Source organism: Phalacrocorax aristotelis, chromosome 10 (assembly GCF_949628215.1).
Source record: "Phalacrocorax aristotelis chromosome 10, bGulAri2.1, whole genome shotgun sequence".
Classification (NCBI taxonomy): domain Eukaryota; kingdom Metazoa; phylum Chordata; class Aves; order Suliformes; family Phalacrocoracidae; genus Phalacrocorax; species Phalacrocorax aristotelis.
Window position 1 is genome coordinate 25,869,507 of NC_134285.1, and position 27,110 is coordinate 25,896,616.

Below are 27,110 nucleotides of genomic sequence, written 5' to 3' on the forward strand. Positions count from 1 at the left end.
GTCCCATGCCATCACAACTCTGACACAAGCCTTCCCCGTACTGCAGCACTGCCATTGAGCCCCGTCCCCGCGGCCCCCCAGGAGCGGGCAAGTGGAGGCAGCAGCATCTGTGCTGTCTGTGCCGGCAGCTGCCTGCCCTGCCCTGCGCCTGCTGCTGTATAAATAGAGGCAGCGAGTGGCAGGGAGCTCCTGGCAGCCACCATGAAGGGCCTCAACCTGCTCTGCTGCTGCGTGGCCTCGCTCCTGCTCCTCAGCACTGCAGGTACAGCTGCCCACCGGGCTGTGGGGCCCCACAGGGCTGTGGGTGCTCAGCGGGGCTGCCGGGTCCCCATGGGGCTGAGGGTGCCCAGCAGAGCTGCAGGTACCCATGAGCTGTGAGTGCCTGCGGGGTTGTAGGTGCGTATGGGCACCCAGCAAGGCTTTGGGCACCCATGGGGCTGGGGGTGCCTGCGTAGCTGTGGGTGCTTATCAGGGCTGTGGGATCCCCATGGGACTGTGGGTACCCACAGGGTTGTGGGTGCCCATGGGGCTGTAGGTGCCAGTGAGGGTCTGGGGTGCCTGCTGAGCCCAGCTGGCACCCCAGGGATGGATGGGTGCCAGGAGCAGGTTGGGGTGGTGGGGGTACAGCTGTCTGGACTCCCCAGCAGCTCTGCAAGGGCTGCAGAGTCACCCCAAAATGTGCAGGGAAACATGGGGGGGGGGCGTATCCAGGAGGAGCCGGGGGGTGCACGGGGGCCGGGGTCCCCCCTCCAGAGCCAGGGTGGACGCAGGAGCTGTGCTGCCACCAACATGCCCGGGGTTACTCTCACCCATAAGTGCTGAGGTGGCTTGGTTTTGGGCTGCGGGGACTTGAGGGACCTGCCGGAGTGCTGAGGCACCCTGTAGTTGGAGCAGGATGGGGTGGACTGTTTGCTCTGGGGGGTGTGTCCCCCCCCAAGGATCTGCCAAGCAAGACAGCACTTTGGGGGACCCAGGATCCCTTTCCCAGGCTGTCCCATCCCTCCTGAGCACCCCTGTCCCCAGCCAGGCGTCCCCTGGGGGGCCGCGTGGTGGGGTGGCATTGCCGGTACCCTTGCTTGCCCTTGAGTTAATTTGGGCCAGTTCTCTGCCTGTCCAGGCTCCGGCGGCCGCGCTGCAGGGAGGGGGGTGGCTAAGTATGGAAACAGCCGTGTAAGGGGACACTCTGCTCCCTGCAGCCACCCTGACACCCCCCCCCCAGCGCCAGCCCCCCCCCCCCCGCCCTGCGCCACCGCAGCCCTGTGCTTGGGTACCCGCAGCTGCCGCCTTCCAGCACCCGGCACCCCTGGCCCTGCCGAGTTTTGGCCATTTAAGGACATCTTGGACCATTCTCGCTAATAAACGGGGTTTGGGGCCAGCAGTGCATCCCGCTGGTGGTGGGGTGACCTCCATGGAGCCGCAGGTTGGGTCTGGGGACAGGGGCATTGCAAAGGTCTTCTATGAGCATGGCTGTGGCTAGTGTCACCCCAGGCTGGGCTGGTGGCCCTGTGGGACATCTGGGGCTTGTCACCTTGTTGGGCAACCACTGGCCCAGCTCTTGGCTGGTGCTGAGACTGGCACAGAGGCTGGCACAGGCCAAGCTGCAGCAGACAGTGAGGGAGCAGCCTGGGCGATGCCATGGGACTGGGCATGGCGCTGGGCACCCCATCACCAGCACCCTGCTCAGCCCAGCATGGGGATCTCTGTCTCAGAGGACACTCTGGGGCCAGGAGGCACATCGGGGTCTGCAGCCCCAGAGCCAGCTCCAAAGGGCAGCTGGAGCTGCCCAAGTCTCCACCCTTGTTGTCTCCTGCTTATTAGGGGGGGTCCTGTATTTTGTCCTGGTCCTGTAGATTTGGGAAAAAGATGCAAGCAGTGGCACACCTGCCTGTGGTTCTGCTCCATGGGTACTGGTGGGGCTTGCACAAGTTTTGCTTTTCTTTTGGCGCCAACCCAGGCTCTTGGACCTGGGGCTCCTTTGTGGTGCAGGAGGTGGCCTGGGGGCCATTCTCCTATTTTTGGGCCTTGTCTTCCAATTTAAACCCCCTTTGGTGAGGAGAAGACAGGGAGCCCAGTGGGGAATCAGGGGCTTCATTGATGCGTTGTGGACGGGTGCAATTCTCAGGGCAAGGGCAGGTTTTGGGGTGGCTCCCCCAGCACACAGGGGCACGCTGGGCTAACCACACCAACCTCCATCTCGGCACAAAGCAGGATCTCCAGGGTAAAGCTGCTCTTTTTTGCAGATAACAGCCGAGGGTGGAAGTGGAGGGTCACTACCCCACATGACAGAGTGGCTGCAGCTGGAGTTTACTTGAGTCCAGCTGGGTTTCTGGCCATGGTGTCCAACCAGGGAGAGGATGGGGACACACGGGGCTGTGCAAAGCTGGATCCCCCCTCCCGGTGGTGATGCCCCTGGCTGGGGAAAACAGTTGGGTCCCCAAGGGTTCCTGTGGCTGGCTGTGAGACTGCAGAGTCCCCTGGCTCACCAGCTGAGGCACCATCCCCTCTGCCATGCACCACAGCACCAGGACATGTTGCCAGGGCTGCAGCACCTGGAGGGTTTGGTGCTGCCTGGGGCAATTGGGACCCTGTCACCACTCCCAGAGGCCAGGGGTGGGGAAGTGCCCTGCACCCATGCTTGTGCATCCCTAGACAAAATGGCCCATGGCCCACGTGGCCGGGGCTGGCAAATCTCCCTGGTGTGGTGTGGAACCCTGGCTGGGGCCAGCACCAACTGTGGGGCTGGGCGATGGCTCAGGGCAAGAGTACCTGCCTGCTGCTCCACCTCTACTCCTGCCTGGGGGAATGTCTCCTTCTTCCCACACTTGCACCTCAGGCCCTGGACAGCCCTTGGACACCCCCAGCCATCCTGGATTTGAGTGGGAGGGCTGTGCCATCACCTCCTCCAAGCTGGGCAGAGTTGAGGAAAGCCCTGGCACACTGGCATCCTCCTGCAGCAAGTGCAGAGGGCACTACAGGGCTGGCACACACCTCTCCTGGTGACAGTGAGTGCGGGCCACTGTGCCCAGAACTCATCCTGCATTAGCCTGGGAGGTGTCACCTTGGGATGGGCTCCATCACCATGCCCTCATGGCATCTTGGGGTGTTCCCTATTCCACAGGACATGTCACCTTGGGGTGGGCTCCATCACCTGGAATGTGTCACCTCAGGTGGGCTCAGGGCCCAGGACACAGCACCCATCTTCCCCACCCTGACCATCCCAGGCAAATTCCCCCCAGGGGAACCAGCTTCCCCAGAGGTGGGGGACCTCTGTGCTCTAGTGACACCCCACTCTGCCCCAGCATTGACACAACCATGGGCACCACTGCCATTGTGTACAGCGGCGTCCACAGTGAGGCAAGGGGCTTGGGGTGCCCTAGGCACCCATGGATCTTGGTTGCTTGTGCCACCTACATGCCTGTCATGCCCCTCACACCTCATCTGGAGGAGGTCCTTGGCCCTGTGGGTGTCCCATCTCTCTCCCAAACTGTTGGCTGAGCAAGGCAAGGCAGATGTCGGGCAGATTGGCTGTGCTGTGACACCCTCTCCCATCAGCCATCCTTGTCTCGGTATGTAGGTGATAGCCATCCGAACAAGACAGCCAGGACACCTCACTTGTGCATAGCCCTGGTGGCACAGGAGTACCAGTGGGTCCCCATGAGATGGCACCGGGCTGGGAGGGCTGCACCATGCCCAGGGACAACACTCGGTGGTCTGTGCCGTGTCCCTGCTGTGTCCCCGCTCACTGATCCGCCAGCCCCATGCAGGCGCCAGCTCCCTGCGCTGGGAGCATGGGTTTGCTGGGTGCTGAAACCCCAGCCAGGCTGGGGGATCCAAGGGTGACCGAATCGCTCATAAAATTGTCCGTTCCCCAGGCGCTGCAGGAATAGCAGCAGACCCTGGTGCCTTGGCGGGGCTCCGCCGGGCTATTTTCAGCCTGCAGGGACATTCCCCTTGCAAGCAATAGTACAAGGAAGCCAGCAAGCTTGTGTGCCAGTGGGGGCTGGCGGAGGGGCTCGGGAGTCTCCAGCTGGGCACCCTGAGCCAGGCTGTGGTTTTGGCAGTGGCAGCAGAGCCCCAGTGCCAGCCGGGTGTGTGGCTTGACCCTGCCCACCTCCCCACTCGTGGGGGCACACCGTGGAAAAGGGCTCTGAGCTGTGTGGCCCCATCCCTGTGTGACAGCTGAGCTGGGGTTCCCCATCCTCCTGCTGGTGATACAGGTGAGATCCCCCCCTGGGGCTGGGTACTGCTGCTTGGCATAGCCAGGCAGCATCTCTGCCTGGACATTCCCAAGGATTTGAGGATCTTGTGGGACAATGGATCACCAGGCATTAAAATCCAGGTTGAAAAGCCCAAGGGCTCTCCCTGTCTTGCCCAGGCAACCAGAAATCCTTGGGATGGCCAAAGAAGAGGGATGGGGAGCCTTCACCCAAGAAGACTCACACATGGAGGATGTCCCTTGGGGCCACCAGGGAAGCCCTAGGGTGGGTTGGTGAAGCCTTCCATCACTGGAGGCCCAAGGGCAGGACCAGTGTGACCTCTCAGGAGTCCCTCCTCGTGCCTGTGCCCTCTGGGCTTCTTGAGCCACTTTGGGTCACTTTCCTCTCCCACATGGTGAAGGTGTTGGCCTGGCTGGCTCCAAACTGGTGCTGGAGCTGGGCTTCCGCGTCCCCTGGCTGCTGAAGAGCTGCCATGTGAAACATGGGCAATAAAACACCGGCACTTCCTCCATGGGGCTCTGCCAGGATAGTGCAGAGTGGGAAACTGAGGCACAGGAAGAGTGGGGAGGAGATGTTGTCCTCTGCTGCACTCTGGCCGTGCTGAGGGGCATGGGCCCTGCTTTGGGCTCCCCTGGTCCTGCCTCCTGCCTGGGAAGGGTTACTGGTTGCAGAAATGTCAGGCTCACAGGGCTTATCTGCCTTGACTTACTTTTTCCAGCAGCCAGGCTGCTGGCTGGCAGCAGCATGGAGCACCATAATCCCCGGGCACCGCACCCCCTCCCCAGCAGACCTCGGCATGGTTCTGCCGGCTGACCCTTGCCTGGGGTAGGGCCAAGTGTCATGGCTGCAGCTCCTTTGGGTCCAGGCAATTTCTGTGAAGTTTTAAAGGGCTTCGTCAGAACAAAGCACAGCCTTCAGGCTTCATTCAGCCTTGCCTTCCCCTGAAAAGGAAGGGACAGGCAGGTTTAGGAGAGCAAGCTCCCTCCAAAACTCCACTGGAAGGACAAGGGCAGAGCAGGGCTTTCAGGAGGTGGTGGATGACTCCCCTTTGCACTGCAGGGACTGGGATCCAGGCAGGGGAAGGGGGTGTGTGAAAATCCATCCCTGTGGCACTGCGCATCACCGGTCCCACGCTTGGGTCTCCTATTTCTGCTGGAGGGGGACAGTGTCCCTCCCAGGGCCACCTGTGCCCATCTGTCCCTCCTAGCCGGCCCCTGCCCTGGCACTGTCCTCGGAGGCTGTCCCTCCTGGAGGACCCATTTCGGAGCCAGGACACTGCTGTTTCATATGGTGCTGTGCAGGGGTGGTGGGGACACCGTAGCAGGGTCACATTCAGCCTCCAGCAACCATCCTCACCCTTTCTGCATGGGCTTTTCCCAGGTGCAAACCAGACACAGCATCCTGTGGCACACAGAGCCCTGCCGTGAGCTCTCTGTCCCTGCAGCTGTGCCCCAGGAAAGGGTCCCCAGGCAGCTGACAGCCCCTGCAGACTGGTGTGAGATTCGGGGCAGGCAGGGGCAGCTCAATCCAGGCACCCTCTTGGGAGGTCAGGTCCCCAAGGGGAGCAGGGCAAGGGCTCCTCTCCAGTGCCATCCAGCCGCTTGGCACAATGCAGGGAGTGAACAAGGGGAGCCCTGGTGTCACTTTACAATGTGGCTGTCCCTGCTCCCTCTCGGAGTTCACAGGGACCCACAGGATGGGTCCCAGGTGTGGACGTCACCCTTGTCTGGCAGCAGGGTGAGGGTTTGGGGCCAGCAGCTGAGGAGGCTAGTGCTTTGCCTCCCGCACCATGCTGAGCTGCTCCTTCTGATTCCCCCATACAGTTGCTGGGCTGTATTTTTAGCCTCTGGTGGACGTACAGAGGGTGTTAAGCCCATAACCTTCGGCCCATTTTGCTGATCATTGGCCGGCCATCTGCAGATCAGCACAATTCACCTTGTGACGGATTTGGAGACCATGTAGGGGAAACAGGAGGAAGAAGGAGGTGGAGAGGGGAGAGGGACTTTACATAAGACCTTGAAGGTCACAGGAAATAAAGCCCATGACCAGCAAGCACATCAGCAAGAACGTCCCAGTTGGAGTGCCTGGGGAATATTTCCCTTCTCCTGCAAGGGGTGGCTCATGATGGGCACTGGGGTTTCTGTTGTGCCTAGCCACACTGGGTGACAGCCCCTCTGTCCCCCTGCATTGGGTCAGAGGGGACACACAGAGCCCAGACAAAGCCCTTGGGATGCGCCGGGTCTCCTCTGCCTGGCTGTGCTCCCCACCCACGCACCTTGACCCTCCCCAAACACCCGACTGAGGAGCTGCGCTCCCCTCCCAGCCCTCCAGGTCACCGGCCATTTTGGGGCCAAGCTGAGAATATCCCTGTCCCCATCAGCCAAGGGGACCCTCAGGAGACCCAGGCTAGTCTCCAGGCCACCAGGGCCAGGCAGAAACATGCTGGCCTCTGGCTACCTGAGGCTTTGCACGTCAGACATGGCATGTTCCCCTTCAAGTGGCTCCTGGGAGGCTGGGCACCGTGAGGGGTCCCCAGGGTTTCTGTGGGAAGGTGACAAGAAGGAGAAGGGTGCTCTGGATGGGAGGGAGATGAGTAGGAGCTGTGCAGGACCTGACTCACTCCAGCTGGGAGCTGAATTCAGAGCCCTGAGGCACTTGTGAGGTGCATGCCAGCTAAGGACAAGGGAGGTTGGTGAGGGCAAAGCAAGGGTGACCCGCGCATCTGGTTTCGGCAGGGCAAGGGTGTGCGGGGATGGTGGTAGCTCCACTGTGCCAGGCTGCACATGAGAGTGACTGGAAACCCTGTCGGGCCCAGGCATGCCTCACCCCTCCCAGCTGCCTGCCACTGGCATTGTTCACTGCCATGGTTCATCAGGCTGCCACTTGACTCCTGGTTGATAGCACCACTGCACCAGCACGGATAGAGTTGCAACCGCCTGCCAGCATCCCTGGCCATGGCAAACTGGCTTGCAGTGGGCAGAGTGGTCTGGGGCTGGCACCGTGCCAGCTCTGGCTCAGCAGGGGACCTGCGGTCCCCCATGGCCAAGCCCAGCAAAGCCCAGCGCTGCAGCTTTGCCGAGGCCTTGCCAACACTCTGCAGGACACGCAGCCCTGCCACTCCCTGGCACGGATGCGGTGCAGGAGCTGGAGGAGAGGGCTGTCCGCCAGCCAGCCGGCTGTGCCCGGTGCTGCCCAAGCCCAGCACTGCCCATGCCCGGCACTGCCCGCTCTCCTGCCTGCAGCCTGGGTGGAGGTGGCATTTTTTCCTGGATGGCATCTGCTTGCCAGCTGGAGTACAAAGGAATTATTTTCCTGTGAAACACTTCCCTGGTATGCAGGCATTAGACGTTTCGGGGGATTATTTAGACTAGCAGCAACTGTTTGTAATGGAGACAGTATAGCCGGTGATCTTTTATTTTTGGCACCAGTTGACTAATATTAAATTGTAGTTGGAGGCCTATGGAAAATACGGATGGCTTCTTCTGGGCCACAGAACAAACTCATTGTGTCCCCGCCAGCCACACAGCGCAGCAAATGCTTTCCTAGTGAAGGGATGCTCGCAATAAATAGCTCCCGAGTCTTGCTGCTGGGGTCAGGCCCTGCCTCCACCCTCCTGCCTGCAGAAAGGCAGGGCCCCGCACTGGGGAGCCCCTTGCCCCTTCCTACCCCATGCCCCTTTCTACTCCCCCTCACTCAGCCACCCACCATGGCCAGTGCTAGTGATGCTCTCCCGAGGCAGGGCTGGTGAAGGACCCTTTTAACCTGCCAAGTGCCAGCAGCCCCTCGAGCTATGCTTTTCGTTATTCCTGTCCTACCCCATTTTTTAGGGCTGCTTTGCTGCCTTCCTGCAGCGCTTCATGGTGGGCGGCAGCCATGGTCCCGGGCAGCCACAGCCCCAGGCAGCCATGGCCAGCCGGGCCATAGGGCGCCCTGCTCGCATCAGCTCTCCACCACCCCCCAAAATACCTCTTTGCACCCAGCTTCTTGCAACAGAGCCAGAAAATTGAGCTGGAACTAGAGAAGGTTTAGAAAAGAGTTTAAATCTCTTGGTAACAGCCACAAATCACAGAATCACAGGTTGGAAGGGACCTCAGGGATCATCTAGTCCAACCTTTCTAGGAAGAGCAGAGTCTAAAATCCTCCCTCAGAGCCCCCACCGGTGCTGACGGGGGGCTGTTGGGTGCCCTGGTAGCCACATGCCACCATGGGTAAGACTGACTGAGCTGTTCTCATCGTTTAGAGCTGCATGCCCCTGGCACGGACCATGTTGGCAGCACTGCCGAAAGCCCCTTGCCAGCTGCAGAGCCCAGGCTGGAGGAGAAGGCAGCTGATGGCAGCCCTGAGGAGGACCAAGATGGTGGCCCAGCCAACACCTCCTTGCGCGGCGCCGCCGAGGAGGGACATGGTGAGGGGGAGGAAGAGCCAGCAGGTGGCCTGAGCAGGGACCTGGGGCCAGGGGATGGCCAGCCAGAGGACACCACCATGGAGAAGGGCCAGGATGGGCCCAGCAAGGTGCAGGGCCCAGGGGAGAATGCCATGTTGGGTGCCCCCGAGGCAGCACATCATGAAGGGAACCACCAGCCTGGCTCACAAGATGGCTTCCATGCCTGGGAGGATGAGGAACCCAGCACCAAGAAAGGAGCCTCTGAGAAGCAAGGGCAGCCTGGGGAAGAGAAAATGGAGGAGCCAAGAGCAGTGTCTGCTCCTGACGGGGGAGAGGAAGGGGGCAAGCAGAGCTCAGAGGAAGGTGATGAGGACGGGGACTCTGAGGAAGATGAACACGGCGAGTCTGAGGAAGATGGAGGTGAGGGAGATTCTGAGGAGGAGGGGGAGTCTAAGGAGGAGGAAGAGTCTGAGGAAGATGATGCTGGGCCAGCAGGGCCAGAGGATGGAGCTGAAGGGAGTGACAAGGAAGCGGCTGATGCTGCCAGCAAAAATGGCCATGGCAAACCAACAGCTGCTGGCAAGGGAGAAGGCAGGGATGGCCCTGCCAGCTGCCATCACTCACCCTGCAGTGATGCAGCACAAGACCCTGCAGCAGTGATGGAAGTCCCACTGGCAGCAGAAGATCCGGCAGTGGTGGGAGACTCACCACCAGCAGAAGACCCACCAGCAGTGGTGGGAGATCCACCAGCAGCAGAAGACCCCCCTGCAGACAAGCCATTGCTGGCAGAAACAGAGAGCCCACCAGGCCACAGCACCCACCCTGCTGCCACCGAACCCAGGCACGGCCAGATAGGTTGGAGTCTTTTCTTGTCGGTGTGCTGTGGCAGCAAGAGTGACCTACTATCAACCCCCATTGGAGCTGAGCTTGGCACATTAAACCGCGCCTAGTGCATGGCCCTCTCCTAATGCTTGTGCTTCCCATGCCTGTCCCTAACCGCTGCACAGCTGGGCCAGCTGCGGGCATCAAGGGTGCAGGCAGAAGCCCGCAGATGCCTGTGATGCAGGTGCTCGTTGCAGCAATACCAAAGCTGGCCAACATTTCCCTCACTGAACTTTATGCACATGATTTCTCCTGTGGGCGGTGGACATGGATAAGATTTTTAACACCCAAGCCCCTTTCAGCACCCGCAGACCTCTTAAGGGCTCTTTATCTTCCACCCTCAGAGTCCTCCAGACCCCTGTATCTCTTGGTGCATGGTGCCCAGCCTGGTGGGTCTCTTGTTCACCAGCCCTTGCCTCATAGAGAAAGTGTGAAGAGCTAATTCAGACCAATGAGTTGCTGAAGGACCGGCTCTGGCCACGTTCTGTCAGTGAAAGACTAGCTAAGGAAAAGGGACACCCCCATGATTTCCTAGAAACGCTTGTGGACTTTGGCTCACGGGTTAGGCAGTGACCTTCGGACCCAGCTGAGTCTTTTTCTGCTTTCATCTGTAACGTCCCAGCTTAAACAGTTCCCATTTGTGCTGAAAAGGAAACCCAGTTTGTTCTCTGTGGCTTCACTTGGCAAGTCAAAAGGTCTTCCTCAGCCTGACACTTGGTAGACACTCAACACAATCCCAGGGCTTTGCAGTGCCCCGCTTGGCCCAGGCATCCCCAGCCCAGCCAGCCAGCACATGTCTGTCCCCAAACTCCCACTAAAGCCTGAACCAGCTCCTGATATCAAAAAGCTCTGGAGCTGCATGGGGGCCTTGGTGTGCCAGCACCTCCAGGACAAGGACACCTCTGTCTCCCTGTCTCAGGGACACCAGGGTGCTCACCCCAGTCAGAGGCAGCTGCCTCATGTTCCCAGGGCCTGGCACAGAGCCATGGGGTCCCCAGGGCCACCCCAAGCCAGGGACCCATGCAGAGGGCTCCAGCCTGGTGTGGGGACAGAGGTGGGAGAAGCAGGAGGGAACAATCCCGCTGGCAAAAGCGAGGCAGCCAGGATGGGTCAGGCTGGCTGGTCTCTCAAAACCCAGCCCCAGCCTCACCCACCCTCATGTCTCTGGCTCAATGCATAATTTTTTTGGGGTATGGACAGACAGAGAGGCAGAGAAGAGTGCGCCTGCAGTCAAGGCTTAGCTCTGGGGGAGCTGCAGCTGCTGGGGGAAGCGCCAGGGGAGGCAGGGGCCCCATTGGGCAGCAGGTGCCGTGCGTGCTTATACTATGCCCCAGCCCTGGAGCCCCTTCCAGGCACATCCTTTGCATTCCCTGCAAGTGGCCTGGCCCTCACTCCCCCCGGGGAGACTTGGCGTGCCTCCCTCACCGGCCCCTCTTCAGAGCCAAGCAGTTGCCCATGATGCTTCCCCCCAGCAGCCACAGCCCTGGTAGCCTCTGCCAAGCCTCCAGGAGCCTTTGCAAAAGAGAAACTGTGCAGCATGCCAATGCCAAAGGCAACGGTGTCTGCCAAGATGCCCAGTGGGTCTGTGGGCTTGGGGCGTGTGTGCTCCCCCATGCCTGCTCCTGGCAGTAGCTTGTGTGAGCTCCTGTGTGGATTCCCCTCTCCAGCGGTAACAGGTCTTCTTGCCTTTTTCCTCCAGAAGAGGTTGAAGATGCCAGCGAGCCAACCAAGCGTGACCGGTCCCACTTGGAGAGCACCCTCAAGCTGAACGAGGACAAACCTGCTGATGATTTCTCAGGTGAGGGGCCCTGAGTGGCACTGAGCCATGTATGCCCTGCTTCTTCAGTCCATGTGATCCCTGTGGGACAGGCTCCTCACCACTCTGCTGCACCAAGTGCATGGACGGGATTTTCCTTCCCTAGGGTGTTTTGGTCTTAACCTTACTTCTTGTAGATCTTCAATAACACCATGTTCAATAACAGCCCTTTTGCTGCTCTTGGGGTAACATATTTTAGGTATTTTAAAGACAGCCCCAAGGGTGTACAAAAATTAGGAAGGTAGAGAGGCTGGAAGATGCAGATGGTAAATCAGCCCAAGCCAGCTGCATCCCTGCCCAGAAAAACCTGGGGCAACTTGTAATAAAGGGTTGGAATTTTTATTCCAATTATTTATTGGGCTTTGTTATTAAAGGCTTGTTTCTGCTGGCCTCATGAGCACTTACTGGAAAGTAAGTGATAAAAGCTGCTGTGGAAAAAGCTCCTTCCTTCTTCTAGTGAGCAGCTTAGGGGCTGTGCCAGGGTCCCTGGCACCATGGTGGAGGGCTTTTTGGGATCACGGGTGTTGAGTGCTAAACAGCATTAACAGAGATGTTCCTCCCATCAGCTGCTGGCATGTGCAAGACTGGCAGTAGATGGGGAGAGTGCCCAGCAGGAAACATTAGCAGGAGAGGAGCATTGAAATGTGTGACTGGGATCACCTTGGCCAAGATTTCAAGTGTGAGCCAAGTCCCTTGATCCACATCTGCATCATCTTCAAGATCTGCAGGGAATGCCCAGAAGCTTACCTAGGAGGGACTCAACGGGGGTGCTGGGTTTTGCTTTTCACCTGTCTGCAAGCTTCTGCCCTTGCAGGAATACTGCAGCGGCTGAGGAAGATCTACCACTCCTCCATCAAGCCCCTGGAGCAGTCCTATAGGTACAACGAGCTGAGACAGCATGAGATCACAGGTAATGCCACGGGCACTGGGGTGTCCAGCACCATCAGGTCATTGGGATGCGGATAACAGCTCAGAGATCAGATCATGGAAAGGCTCAGATAGTTTGTCTTCCTTTGCAGCTTCCCAAGAAGGCCATGAACATGCTGGGCTTAGAGGACATACCCTAGCGAACCCAGCAGCAGGCATTCCTGCATCTGCCTTAGCCCATCTGCTGTCAGGACCACTTCTGTAGGCTTAGCATTGAATCCTGCCTGCTTCAGGTCCTCCCCCTGCTCAACACCAATGCCCTGTACTGCTGCCAGGCAGAGATCACGGCTCAGTGAAACAGGCTTGGCAAGGAAGCTTAGGACCTCTCAAGGTTTGAGAAGAGCTTGCTGGGGGTGGCTGGAGCTGGCATCCTTCCAGCTCAGTACGGGACACAGCAATGTGGGCAGGGTATCCCTCAAGCCTGGCAGCCTTCACTCATCCTGGGAGTTAGAATTTCCACCCCTTGGCAAGAACAGACACAGTGGATCAGGTGAGCAGGTCCCCATGGCCACAGGCATTGGTGTGGGCTGAGCCCCAGCAGTACACGTGTCCCTCCAGAAGAGCAGCACTGGCCTCAAGATGCTCACAAGCTACAGGAAGCACTTGTGGTGACCCATATGACACAAGCAGACCCATCTCCCAAGCACGGATAGCTCAAGCCCAAGGCCGAGGTCCCTGTTCACCAGGGTAACTCTCCTGTGAGCCCCTAATCAAGCCCTGTCCCGAGCTGTGGCCAGATGCCCCCTGTGCCTTGGCTGGGCAGGCAGGGGATGTCAGACTCCCTGCTGCCTGTGTCCCAGGGCTGCATGCCTACATCAGCATCCTGCCAGGCTCCCTCCTTGCCCTGAAGTTCTGCCTCTCTCCCCAGGCATCCTCTGGGCTTTGGCCTCACACACCCTGCAGCCATGCCCTCCCTCCTGGTGAGACAGGACCCAGATACACCCTCCACACCACACAGACCTTCCATTTGCAGCTAGATTCCTCTGCTCCACCAGCACATAGGTCCCACATTCATTTGGTCAAACGCCTGGGACACATCCCCTTAGAGCAGGACCCCTGTTTTACAGACAACCCCACTGTAGCCCAAATGCAACTCCTAAACTAACATCATACATTTTGTAAGCAGGCTTGAACATCTCCATACCCAGCCAGCCCATCTCCAGTTTAGAGTCAGCGGGGAGCACGGCACAGGGACAGGGTTGTAGGGTCCCCATCACCAGCACAGGTCCTGTCCTATCACTGAGCCCCCTGAACATCATCCACCACCCACCCACAGGGGTCCTGGAGGGGGTATTTGTAGGTCTTATGAAACACTAGCCATGCCTACCTGCCTCCTGCAGCCTGCTCCGTGTCACTGCTTTTGCCTGGCTCACCCTGTGCTGCTTGCCAGCAGCTGGAGACCACGATCTGCTTTGCCGTGTGGGAGAATAACTGGGAGGGTTGCAGCAACACGCCATGCTGCAGCCAGCACAGGAGGGGTGCCCTGCAGACACTCACCCTACAGCTTCTGTCACCCACCCGGTGTGCTGGCTTGTCCCCTCCCTCACCTAACCAGTACAGCACTGCCACGTGCCTGCAGAAAGATGCACCCTGGTGTGCATCCCCACAGCCTCTTCCGCAGTGGCACTGTGCAGCGAGGACATCCCAGCCATGCCCTGTCCCAGCTGCCTCCATCCTGGAGCTCATAGATTCAGTCAGCAACACCCTGACCTCCTCTACAAGCTGCTTTGGTCTGTGTTGGTGGCAGTGCAAGCATTGGCATTTACTGTCAGCTTATCCTAGGACACAGTTTAGGAGAATATTTGGGGTTACAGGGGCAGCTGGTGGGTTCCCAGCCTCTGACCCTCGCTTTTCTGTTCACTTCCAGAGGATGCAGCCCCCAGCCTCAGTTGCTAGGGCACAATTGATTTCCTTGCTCAGGACATCCCACCCTGCCCTTCAGCCATCCCATACCCAAGCAGCCAGCTCCCTGCTCCCTTTTTGGGGGGAAGCAAGTTTACAAGGCCTTACAAGGCAGATGAGGATATGGTGGGGCTGAGGGAGCCTTCTGTGCTGCGTCCTCTGCATGGAGGCCCTGTTCTGCACGGGTTCATCGCATGTGCGTTGCCCTTGCAAGCTGGGAGATGCACCCAACCTCTTCCCCTGTGCCCACCTCCTTGGAGGGGGGGAGGCTGGAAGGTGCAGAGCTGCCGGCTCAACTTGCTGGGAGGAGCGGGACAGCTGAGGGACTGGCGGGGAAGGCCTGTCATGGAATATATGTGACCTTTGGAGATGTAAGCCAATATAGAGTGGTGTCATCGCAAGCACCTTTGCCCCTCCATTACATGGCAGCCCTCCATTTTGTCTCCCTTCCCATCAGCTCCGCTCACGTGCACCAGCTGGTGTAATCCAAGGAGCCCCTCTGCTCCCTGCAGCTCGCAAAAAAACCACCTGCGTAGATGAGTATTACCTGTCCCAGGGGAGATGTGACTGCCACTGTCAACCTAAGACTCTGAATTGTTGGGGTGCATCCCAGAAAACTCACCCCACACCCTCTGCTTACAGCGTGTTTAAGCCTGGCAGGTGCCACCTCCTTTTCCCTGCCTGCCATCCTCCTGTGTCTCCGCTCTACCATTCCATGTGGGTGTGTGCACGCTCCAGCTGGGTCCACCTGTGTGCTTTGTCACAGCAGGGCCACCCTGTAGGGCCTGTCCCTAGCTCAGAGGGGAGGGACTCTCCCAGTATGGTGATGGGAAACTTGCTGTGAAGACATGCCAGTTTGCGGTGCATGCTGGTGGCCTTAATTACTGTATATGTGCTGATTAGCATGCCTGTATAGGGATTGACCTCCCAGTTGCCACCATCAGCCACTCTAGGGCTGGATACGGGTAACCACATTGCTGGGGTGGTCAGGACACTTGTTGGGATTGGTTGCTGTCCTAACCATGGCTTGTTGGGCTCTGTTTGCTCGGTGAATGTTGCTGGGGAAGGCAATAACTTCACTAAGCAGGGCAGGAAAGCTGGGGTGCTGTCTTGGATGCGGCAGCTCTCCTGGGGCTGCTCCCCTATGCCACATCCCCAGTGTGCAGGGCAGACTGGGGTTTGGTGCCTGTTCTGGTAGCTGTGGGTCTCATTGCTCACAGACTGTAACTCCTTCTCTCCTGCTGTGAATGTGGCTGTTGCTGCCTCTTCCTGCCCATGAGAAGGCCAGGGCCAGTCTTCAGCTCCCTCCTGGGCCTGGGCCAGACCCAGGCAGCTGCATCCCTCCTTCAACTCATGGTACCTTTTCTCTCTCCCCGTGTCCCCTGCTAACAGCTTACCCTGGACGCACCCTGGGCTCCTCCGCCACAGGTTGGTATTGCTGCCTGCTACCTGCATGCTGCCAGCACTGCCTAAGCTCTTCGCTGGCCTCTGGCTTTCCTATTCACCTGCCCCAAGAGGGCTACGCTTCCTAGTTACCCAGCAGACCCCAGTTATTGGCATCCCACGGCACCTGCTGGAACCGGTGTCCCCAGCCCTACCACAGCTCAGCACATGTGCTGCTGCACTTGTCTGCCCCAGGCTGACTCTGTCCATCCCCACCTTGCCCAGGCTTTGACACCTTTCCCTCTTGGGTTAAGACCCAAAAGGTTACGCATAGTGATGGTTCAAAGGCATTTGTGGTGGACCTGAGGGTCAATCTCTCACCCATGTCATGAGCTGGAGGAGCCCAGCAGATAGCCCACCCTTCAGGGGAGCTCTTCCCACCCTACACCCTCCCACATGCAGAAACTTTCCCGAATGCCCACCCTTGGTACCCCCTGGCTGCACTTTAATCTGATGAGCCTGCAGCAGCTGTCCCAGTAACACAGGCTGGCCCCTGCATGGTGGCCTCAGCCCCCTCAGGAGCCAGGGCTGGCTCCTCTCCCTGCCTATCCTGCTCGGGGTGTGCTGCCACATCCCCCTGCAGAAGCAGGAGTTGGGAGATGGGCCAAGAAGCTCCAGCCAACACCCAGCCCTTCCCCTGAGTCCGGTGCTGGGCCACAGGGACAATGTCCCTGCTGTGATACAAGGCAGGGAAATCCCATCTTCTGACCCTTGTGTCCTACCCCACAGCCCCCACGGACAGATCCTGCTGAAATGGGCTCCTCCACACCTCGGCCCCGGATGTGGCAGAGCCCTGCCAGCGCCTGGAGGGCCTCTGGCTCCCTGTCACGCCAGCATGCGGCAGCAGAGAGGGTTGTAGAGATATATATATTTCAGTAGCTGTCTTATCTGCATCTTTAGCTGCAGGCACACACACGCGTGCATGCGTGCTGCTTGTGTGGGCGTATGCGCGTGGGGAGCACGACGTGGAGGCAGGCACAGGTGGTCTGCAGCCACGTGCGGCTTGTCCCTCTGTCTGCAGGCACACGTGCCCTGCGGATACTTGTGGCTTTTTGTGAGTAAGCTCGCCAGCCCTCCAAGGGCTGCCAGGCAGTGCATCTATGCCATAAGCAGAGTAGCTGGTGGTGTTTGGGATACAGGGATGGGGCAGCAGCATGGGCAATGCTGGGAGAGTCTCTCCAGGTGTTTTAGCCTTCCCAGGCATCTGAGGACAAAGAAAGTCCTTCATGTCTGTGGCTTAGTCTGAACAAGTAGAGGAAGGAGACTTTACCACATCCTCCGCTTTGCCTAGCATCCTTGGGACAGACTTGCACAACGAGGGGTGAGCTGACACCAGGTGCTCCTGCTGGGCTTAAGGACAAGGAGGGAGAAAACCCAGCCCAGGGTTAATTCCAGCCCCAGGAAGCAGTCATCCCACCCATGGGCAGCCTGGCATTGCAAGCACCATGGAAAAACCTCCCAGAAAGCCACTGCTCTAGGAAAAATAAAAACACTTTGGGCATCCAAATTGCTCCTACCCTAGAGCTGAATAGTCCAGACAAATACAGGCTTTGCAGCGGGAGGCACGACCTTCCTGGCCATGTTTGCCAGGTGCTTTGCCTGATCACACCATGCCTGATATTTACCCCTCAAGCCTGGCGGCTTAGAGAAGCTCTGTTTTAAGCTGCTGTGTCTTAAGCAGGACCACAGATGAAAGGGTGTGAGGTTTGAGGACCCCCCTGCTCACAAGTGGGGCCTGATCACACACCAGCATGCAACTGCTTCTGCGAATGCCAGCAGGACGTGCCTGGCTTGAGCTGGGATGAGCTTGAGCTGGGACTGAGGCAGGCTGGGCTGGGAGCAAGCAGCCACAGGGTGGCTGGAGAGAGCTGCCGTGATGGAGCTGCTGCCATCCCTGCCCGGCAGCCAGCAAGGACCGGCTCTTTTTTCCTCTGGCCAGACCATCAAGGTGACCCAAATTGGTGCTGAACAGACATAGTGGGGGGACGTAGCAGGGACAGATGTCAGGCCAGCACCCTTCTGGGTGGGAGATGCTCTCTCGTCCCCCAGTCCTATGCCCTGGGCAGGAGCAAAGGGGACCCATGCATGGCCTCACATCCTTGGAGCTGCTGTGCTACCCTGGGAACTGCAAGGATCTTGTGCCTGGTACTGCCCACAAAGCCCATGGGGTGCCAGCACCCTGTTCCCAAAGCAAGGGGTAGAGGTGGGCTCGATGAGCTGCCAGTGACCCAGAAGCGGGGCTGCCTGCGTTGCTGTCCACCTCAGCACAGCGGGGCAGAGGTGGGGACATGAAGCGGAGTTGGGGCACACGGGCTGCCTGTGTTCACACAGCCACGCCTGGCCAAAAATGTGTTATGAAAGAGTACGCAGGGACCCGCCTCAAACTTCTGGCACAACATCACAGGGGATAATAATAATAATCCGAAACCCAATTAAAGCCGGCAAGCAGAGCAACAACGATAGAGTGGCACAGAGGAATGATTAATAACAAAAGCCCGAGGTTTCAACATTTGTTTTTGTCCCACATGAGAAGACAGCACTGGATCCCCACGGCTCACAGGCAGGGAGCAGGCAGCAGACAGGGCCATCCCCCTGTTCAGATGTGGCTGCCCTCCTTTGGTGAGGAGGGTTGACCTGCATGTACACAGCTATGCCCTGTGGAGACATGTCCCCAGCCCATTCCCTTCCCCAGCAGTGACATGGTGGCCCTGCAATCGGCAGATGCAGGCAGGAGGAGGCTGGCACACCCTGCCCAAATCCTGCACCCATGGTCAGATGGGTTCCACGCAGAGCCACTGTGCAGTGCCCTCCAGCACCGTTGGGAGCAGTTGCTCAGTGTCATGTGGGCTTTGCAGCTCCTCTGCCTTTGAGATGGAGCTCTGGTTTGCTGGAAAGCTGCTGGCTCCTCTGCAGGCAGGGTGTGCTGACACTGTGCAGATGGAGTAGCAGGGTCTCTCAGCCACCGCAGGGAAAATAGCTCTGCCTTTGGAGTGGGGCCAAAGGGAGGGTGCTGAGGGCAGCATGGGTCCCCCAAGGGCATCTCCTCACCCTGGACCATGGGGAAAGGCTCATCTCTGACAGAGTGACAGCAGCTCCCAACTCCTCTGGTGGCATCCAGCCCCTCTTCTGGCTGGGCTCCTGCTGACAGCAGCAGGATGGACCCTTTCCCACCCTGAGCGCAGGACAGGGATCGGGGGAAGCCAATCCCTGCTGCTGGCCACATCCTGCCTAGAGTAGATGTGCTGGGGGCTGTGTTGGGTTGGTGCCATGGCAGGGTGGCTGCAGCTTGCTCTGCCCTCTGCCATCTGCCACCATGGCTCTCCTGATACCATTTCCTGTCCAGGCCCATTTGGCTACATCAGTGCTGGCACATGAAGGGGGATGGGGAAGGTTCCCACCAACGGGAAATCACTCATCCAGTTTTTACTGCTATTTCTGGCCTGACTTGGGCTCAAGCCAACTAGCAGGCTCTCAGGCATCCCAGATATGGCTTGGGGGCTGGCACAGGCCAGGGGGTCTTCTGGCTCTGCCAGCTGCCTGCCCAGTGGTCTGGGGGCTAGGGGCATCAAGCATTGTGGGCACAGGTTGATTGCATGAGTGCCACTTGAGCAGGGATTTCTCCTGGGGCAGTAGTTACATGTGCCCAGGAACCTCCGAGCTCCCAGACTGATTCCATGGCATCAGAACAGGTCCTTACAGACCCATACAGGCCCAGCCTCCTTGAGCCCCTGAGTAAACTCTGGGGCTTGAAGCATGCAGGATGGGAATTGTAGTTAATTATCTTCCTGTCTTTCCTCAAGCCCGAAGTGGGGCTGTTTGCCCAGCCTGCCCTCCCCACGCTGGGCTGGAGCCTCACACTCAGCCCACATGCAGGCAGGCTTGACTGGAGGGTTGGGAGCCACAACCTGGGGGCAGTGAGGGTATGGTGGAAATGCAATACAGGCAGCTGGCCCAAGGCTCACTCTGCACTTACCAAGCACTGCACCATAGTGTTGCTCCTTAAACAGTGCCAGCTCCCTTTGCAAGAGGCATTTGCCTGGTTGCAGCACGGCCACTTCCTCCGCATGTCCTGTGCTTTGCGGTGGCTGTCTCCAGAAAACACTACCTCCACAGAGAGCCCCAGGACTCCCTTCAGCTAAACCAGAACCAAATCAAAACAAGGTGTAAAAGCCCTTCAAGTCCTCCCGTAGTCTAAGAAAGACCAAACCTTAGAGAAGGTCAGGCAAGGTTCACTCTTGCTGCAGCGAGGTGTGGCCTCCTGCAGAGCATGGAGACATCTCACTCCTGCAGACACTGGGGCCCATTGCTGGGTGATGCCTTGGCTCACAAATGGCTGGTGGCCCCAAAACAGTGGTTGTTTCCCCGGCAGCATCACTGCACTGCTCAGATGGGATGCTCGTTACAGCCGGGAGTTAATCGCGCAGCGGCGACGGCTATTGTTTCTTCACTTCCTCTTGTTATTTCCCCTCTCCGCAGATGGGGAGATCACTTCCAAGCCAATGGTGCTATTCCTGGGACCGTGGAGTGTCGGCAAATCTTCCATGATAAACTACCTCCTCGGGCTGGATGACACGCCCTACCAGCTATACACAGGTACCACACTCACTACTCCCTCCCTCCTCCGCCAAGGGCACACTGGCACCTGTACTTCAATCCCTCCACCCCATTATGGCAGGGAGGTTGCAATCAGGGTCCATGCCACTCATTTGAAGTGCCATGTGGAGGAAGAGGTTCCCCACCACGGCCAGGGCCTCTCCAGCCTCCCTGGGGAGGAGGACAGCATCTCACTCTGCAGCATCCCCATCCCACGGCACAGGGCTCACTGCTTCTGACCCCGACCACAAGAGCAGTGGTCATGTTGCAAGGGCAACTCGCCTTTGTCTTTTCACCTTCCCTCCTCATGTGGAGCCAATTCATTCACCCTCCAGGAGAAAAGCCATTCCTCTTCCCTCCTCCCTGCTCCCACAGATGTCATCTCACAGCTGAGGGCAGATGTCCATGGCCAGGTCCGTGCCAGGGTAATGAAGGCTCCTGGGAGATGGTTCTCCAGGGCACCTTGTGCAGACAGGCCACTTCCAGAACAACCAGTCACTGCAGAAAACAGCCCTGCTAGCATGTTCTCAAGAGTTTTGGCAAAAATTTCATGGTCCCGCTGCTTGCCTTCCCCCAGCATCTCTTGGCAAGCGAGTGATGCCCCTGAGCTCCCTGGCTAGTCCCAGGCGAGCCCACCATGTCCATTGCCTGGCATGGATTTCACAGCTCTGCTGCTCCTCTTGTTTCTGGGCAGGGGCAGAACCCACCACCTCTGAATTCACTGTCATCATGCATGGCCCCAAGCTGAAGACCATCGAGGGCATTGTGATGGCTGCTGACAGCGCCCGCTCCTTCTCACCCCTGGAGAAGTTTGGGCAGAACTTCTTGGAGAAGCTGATAGGGATTGAGGTGCCCCACAAACTGCTGGAGAGAGTCACCTTCGTGGACACGCCGGGCATCATTGAAAACCGCAAGCAGCAAGAACGAGGTAGGGGTTTACTGGGTTCACCTAAGGGATTCCAGAAAACATGTCATAACAATGTGAGATGGCAAAGATGGCTGAAGCACAACAGGGAAGAGCCCTGGGCTACGAAAGGGGCCTTACATTGGAGGGGATGGTGACATTTGTCTGCCTGTGGCTATGGCAGCAGCAGCTGGGGCCTGGGGAATGTACCTGACTGTCATCAGCTCATCAGCAGTTTCTGCCGTTTGAAGGTGTGACGGTCAGGTGTTTCAGCAAGGTGTTTCCTGGAGACTCCTCAGGCTGTTGATCATCCGCCTTGGCTCAGCATTTAACACCCTGTTTGTCGCCCTTGGAGCCAGGCTTTGCCAATGGTTGGTGCTACAGCAGCGCCCAGAAAAGCACCAACCCCACAGCACCTGGGGTGCCAGGACAGATCAGCAGGGCTTCTTGACCCACTTGGCACCCACGGGGGAAAGCAATGATGTGGCCAATATCCGCTCACAGGAGCAGTGGGGATCTGTGGCCAGCAGCAGAAAGTTTGGAGGTGACATGGAGGGAGACACACAGGTCCAGACACAAAGGGATGGTTTTTCATGCCAAGAATCATAGAATCATTGAATAGTTTGGGTTGGAAGGGACCTTTAGAGGCCACCTAGTCCAACGCCCCTGCAGTGACCAGGAACATCTTCAACTAGACCAGGCTGCTCAGAGCCCCATCCAGACTGACCTTGAATGTTTCCAGGGATGGGGCATCTACCACCTCTCTTAAATCTAGGCTGAATCTACCCTCTTTTAGTTTAAAACCACCACCCTTGTCCTGTTGCTGCAGACCCTACTAAAAAGTCTGTCCTCACCTTTCTTACAACACCCCTTTAAATACTGGAAGGCCACAATAAGGTCTCCCTGTAGCCTTCTCTTCTCCAGGCTGAACAACTCCAACTCTCTCAGCCTGTCCTCACAGCAGAGGTGTTCCACCCTCTGATCATTCTTGTGGCCTCCTCTGGACCTGCTCCAACAGGTCCATGTCTGTCCTGTGCTGAGGACCCCAGAGCTGGATGCAGCACTCCAGGTGGGGTCTCACCAGAGCAGAGCAGAGGGGCAAAATCACCTCCCTTGACCTGCTGCCCACACTTCTCTCTGAAGTGTTTTCAGTACATGAGAAACAGGTTCTGGGCTGCAGGGGAAGTCTGCTGTGTCCCACACCCTGTCCGACCCAGACAGGGTGTGAGACTTGCCAGGCTCAAGGTTTATCTATGCCTTGACATGAAGGGATTCATCCTGTGTTGGCCATTTCTGCTGGATTTCTCTCTTTCCTCTCCTCAAGGTTACCCTTTCAACGATGTGTGTCAGTGGTTCATTGACAGAGCTGATCTCATCTTTGTTGTCTTTGACCCTACGAAGCTGGATGTGGGCTTGGAGCTGGAGATGCTCTTTCGCCAGCTAAAGGGCCGTGAGTCTCAGATCCGAATCATCTTGAACAAAGCTGACAGCCTGGCTACTCAGGAGCTCATGAGAGTCTACGGTGCCTTATTCTGGAGTTTGGCTCCTCTCATCAACGTCACAGAGCCACCCAGGGTGTATGTTAGCTCCTTCTGGCCCCAGGAGTACCAGCCAGATACCCACAAAGACCTGTTCCTCAAAGAAGAGATATCGCTTCTGGAAGATCTCAACCAGGTGATAGAGAACAGGATGGAAAATAAGATTGCCTTCATACGCCAGCACGCCATCCGGGTTCGCATCCATGCCCTTTTGGTCGATCGCTATCTGCAGACCTACAAGGACAAAATGACCTTCTTTAGCGATGGAGAACTGGTGTTCAGGGACATTGTGGAGGATCCTGACAAGTTCTTTATCTTTAAGTCCATTCTGGCAAAGACCAATGTCAGCAAATTTGACCTCCCCAACCGCGAGGCTTACAAGGACTTCTTTGGCATCAACCCCATCACTAGTTTTAAGCTGCTGTCTCAGCAGTGTTCCTACATGGGAGGATGTTTCCTAGAGAAGATTGAGAAGGCCATCGCTCGCGAGCTTCCCGATCTCTTGGGAAGCATTGGCTTGGGGAAGAAACCCAACATTCTCTCCTGCGACATCACTGGCTGTGGTGAAACCCCAAAGAATCGCTACAGGAAACCCTAAGGTGTTCTGTGATATAACCGTCCACATGTTCCTACCAGTGAATGAGCTTATGTCTTATCTGTCTAAGAAGCCATGGTCTGTTAACCCTTGAGTGCCACACTGGCAAAGGCTACTGTATGATGAGGACTTTGAGTCATTGATATCGATGGCAGGGGAAGATGGGTGGGCATAAGAAAGAGAATAAAAACTGTGAATTCCTGACATTTTATCTTCGTTCTTTCAAGTAGAAGGCAATGTTTAAGCTGTAAGTATGAGCAATGCACGGTGAGCTAGAACTGTAGCTGCTTTTTCTGAGATTTTTATGTCACCCAGTGAGTTCCCCTTTTGCATAACAGCTGAGTTGAACTTCTGCAGCCTTCATCTGGGTGATCACCTTAAGAAGGGGCTTTTGCAGCAGCATTTGGAGCTCCAGACAGGTAGATATGATGGGATTTGCAAGTCCATGTCAGAGGAAGAATTGGGCTGGAAAGGAGCTGCCAGCACTGGTTGAGCTGTGCTGGAGGAGGAGGTCCAGCACCCCAAATCACACAGTTCCACAAGGAGCTGTGAGCAGGTTTTCCTCCCCCTGGGCCAGCACAGGGACAGGGTGCTTGGTGCCCATGTATGCCATCAACCTCAAAAACCCACACTAGCAAGTCAAGCCTGAGGAGGGCTCCAAGGGTTAAGGATTTGGCAGTTTGACCTTGTTCAAGTCTCTGTTGCTGTTTTGTAAGTCAGATCCCCATGTTTTTGTGCTCTGGAGAGTGAGGCAGGAACAGGGGGTCACTAGCTGCATCCTTTTTGTCCCTCTGCTGATCTGTTCTCCCTAGGACAACCCAAGCAGATATCTCTGGCTTGTTCACACTTCCCCCGTTTTAGCCACAATTTTGGTTGGCTCATCTCTGTGCATCGGTGCTCAGTCCTGGGAGGAGAAGGAGTATTCCTTTGGAAGCACCTCAGCAGGGTGAGGTTCCCCACAGACAGCTGACCTTGAAACCTGGCAGTGAAAGACAGGATTAGGGGTGCCCTCACCGCTTGGCCCTCATGGCCAGCACGGCTGGCTGCCGAGCTGTGCACAAACCAGCCAAGAGGGAGATGTTGCTTTGGATGGAGACTGGTGCCTTTGAGCCCACAGTGACCCGCTGAACATCCTTTCTCCTTCCTCCTGCCAAATGACCACAGCTAATGCTGCTCTCCAGGAAACCTCTGGAGGAGAGGAACTTACCATTGACAGGAACAGGAAGATGTGGAGGTGCCATGAGGCAAGAAAAAGGCAAAGGGAATGAAAGAGGGAAAGAGAAAGCTGGGAATGGAAGGCTCTGTTGTGATCGGAAGGGTGTGAAAGGCAGTGCCCCTCATCTCCACGTGCCCAACAGGACATGGCTAAGGAGGCAGGAGGTCTGTGGGAGCTCCACATCCCCTGGCACTGCCGCCCAGCGCTGTGAAGAAGAGGTCCCCTTGAGTCCAGGTGAGTTTGGGGGAACACTGCCCTGGGGACTTCCATGCTCCTTGCCTCTGCTTTGAGGTAGGACTCTGCCTTTGAACTAATGAAGAAAAGACCCAAATCTATGTCCGAACATGGGAAGGGGCATGGCTCATGCAGAGGGATTTTGCCTGCGGCGTAGAGGGGACCAGAGGCACGAGTGAAGGCAAGCAGAGTGTCAGAGACAGCAGCAGCCAGAACAGCCTGGACAGAAGTGATGTGTTCGTGAGTCAGCGCCATGAGGTCTCAAACCTGCCCCAGAGCTTCTGCCTTCCCCCGCTGCTGTTCCTTCTTCTTTCTTGTACACGATCCTGTTGCTCATCGGCATCTCTCTCTGCCTCATCCACTCCTCCTCACCTCTCGCTCTCCTCCGCTAGGCTCATCTGCTTGGTTTTCTTAAGAGCTAATGGAATAGAAACACCAGCAGAAATGGGCTAATATTGCCACTGCTCCTGCCGTCACACTGTGTGTCACTGTCATGGCAAGCAAAGGCCATCAAGCGTTTCTATTTGCAAGCGCTGTATCATGCCATCTCTTTGCTTGCTGCCTTGTCCCCCCAAAGCCCGTGGGCTCTGCGGTACCCAGGGAAAGGCCCCCCCCATCCCAGGAAGGAGCCCTGACTCTTCCTTATGGCCTTGAATGTGAAGGCACTGTCACTCTTCTCTCAGGCTGCTCCCATCGTTCCCTCCATCCCTTCCCTGTTTTCCTTTTATTTTGCTTTATTCTCCAGCACTCAATTCCTTTCCTCTTCCCTTCAGTACCTGCATGCCCTGTGCAAAGCTCTGGTGCCCGTGTCCAGATGGGGCTCCTCTGTGACAGCCAAAACCTTTTTAACTTCCCCAGTATGGTACATCGGGGTTCTCTTTCCAAAGAAATGGCAGCAGTGGTCCGAAGCTGGGGTTGTTTTCTGTTCCCTGTGATGCACACTCACTTGGCTCCGTGCTGGCTCCAGGTCATGCCAACGAGAAGATGCTTTCTTTCCCATGGATCCAAGTGGCTGTCAGTCCCAAGAGGACTGCAGTCCCCAGCCTGCCTCTCTGTGAGTTTTCTTAGGAGAGCTCTGGGAATCTGGGGGTGGAAATGGGGAGCAGGGAGGACTTTTCATTTTGCTGAGAAACCCCAAGCTCCTGTGGCCATGGTGCTGAGGGGGTGAGCATCTTGCCAGAGAACTTCACAGCAGGGAGGGAGCTGGGACAAATGCCCACGTAGATGCCCGTGACTGTGTGCATTGAGATAAAACCATCAGCTTGAACATCAGCCTGTCTAATAAAACCTGGTATTTTCCAAACAGACTCCCTGCAGGTGCTTGTTTTGTTTCCTCTGTCAGTGTGGTGCGAGTGCTGGGGCTGATGTCACCAGGGGGGTGCAGCTGCAGGGAGTGAGGCAGGAGCTCCCATCTCCTTCCCTGCACCCTGCCCTCATACACATCCCTTGTGTGGGACCAGCTGGCAATGCCTGAGCTATTTGGTTGCTTTTTCCAACCTGGCTTCCTGTGCCATAGGCACAAACCAGCAAAGCAAACCCCAGCTCCTTTGCTTTGTGCTTCAGGGCAGTGCGATCCTCCCTGGTGGGACAGATCCTTGCTCCCACCTGCACCAGGAGATGCCTTTTAAGTCCCTTTTTTGTGCTGTCCTCCTCCTCCTCTCTCAGGGGCCCCACCATGCTAGGGGCTCAGAGAGAAAAGCCTCCCTCCACAGGGAACCATGGTCCCCCCGGGGCCCAGCACAAAGCTGGCTCTGATTCATTCATGGGGGCTCCGGCACAAAGCCCCAGAGAGATTTAGGAGCCGTGGGGCTGGCAGCGAGTGCTGGCAGCTGTGGGGCTGAGTCATGGCCGTGGGCCCATGTGTGCCGTGGCAGGCAGGCCGCCCCATGACTCAGCTTCGCCAGCAGCGCCATGCACAGCTTGCCTACCTCGGCGGCAGGGTGGGCTGGCTGCCCACAGGGATGCTCCATGCAGCAGCTGCTTTCCTCCCCTCCAGCATCATGTTCGCATCCTGCCTGCCCTGGCCGCTGCCTTGGGGAGAGCCCTGCAGGGATGCCCTCGCTGAGCCCTGCAGATGCCGGATGCAGCCTCTGTCCCCTCCCTGGTGGCAAAGGTGCCTGTAGCCATGGAGGACCATGGAGGAGGGCAGGGCTCGGGAACCACAGAAAACACTGGGGGCTCTCATTAGCCATCCAGCAAGAGGCAGAGGAAGGCACCATCCCACCAGAGGCTGGGCTTATGCAAACTGCTTATTATAACCCTACTGCCTGGACTGTCTGTCTTTCCAACTGTCTGTCTCACTTGCTAATCAAAAGAGATTGTTCCAAGAAAGCTGGAAGAGGAGAAGGAATGTCTCACTCAGCCGTGGCTTCCTTTGGAAAGTCTGGAAAAACTGTGGCATCTCGATGTGCGTGAAGGTCTGCCTAGCGAGAAGCACATTTTCCTTCCAAAGCTGCTGT

The 27,110-nt window shown here is 57.4% G+C and overlaps 1 protein-coding gene across 4 annotated transcripts; it reads left to right on the forward strand.

The window, feature by feature from the left end:
- Positions 1-37: 37 nt before the first annotated feature.
- SRL (sarcalumenin) lies at positions 38-25,951 on the forward strand. 4 transcript variants are annotated; one of them, XM_075106030.1, is made up of 8 exons: positions 165-262; positions 8,458-9,456; positions 11,183-11,281; positions 12,114-12,209; positions 15,521-15,556; positions 20,048-20,164; positions 20,859-21,092; positions 22,393-25,951. In XM_075106030.1, exons 1-8 carry the CDS (start codon positions 202-204, stop codon positions 23,202-23,204), a joined length of 2,454 nt encoding a protein of 817 aa, XP_074962131.1. In that variant the 5' UTR covers positions 165-201; the 3' UTR covers positions 23,205-25,951. The 4 variants fall into 4 exon arrangements, with proteins under 4 accessions (XP_074962134.1, XP_074962133.1, XP_074962131.1 ...); XM_075106032.1 differs by lacking the exon at positions 8,458-9,456 and having other exon boundaries at positions 80-262; XM_075106031.1 differs by lacking the exon at positions 15,521-15,556.
- The last annotated feature ends 1,159 nt before the right edge of the window (positions 25,952-27,110 follow it).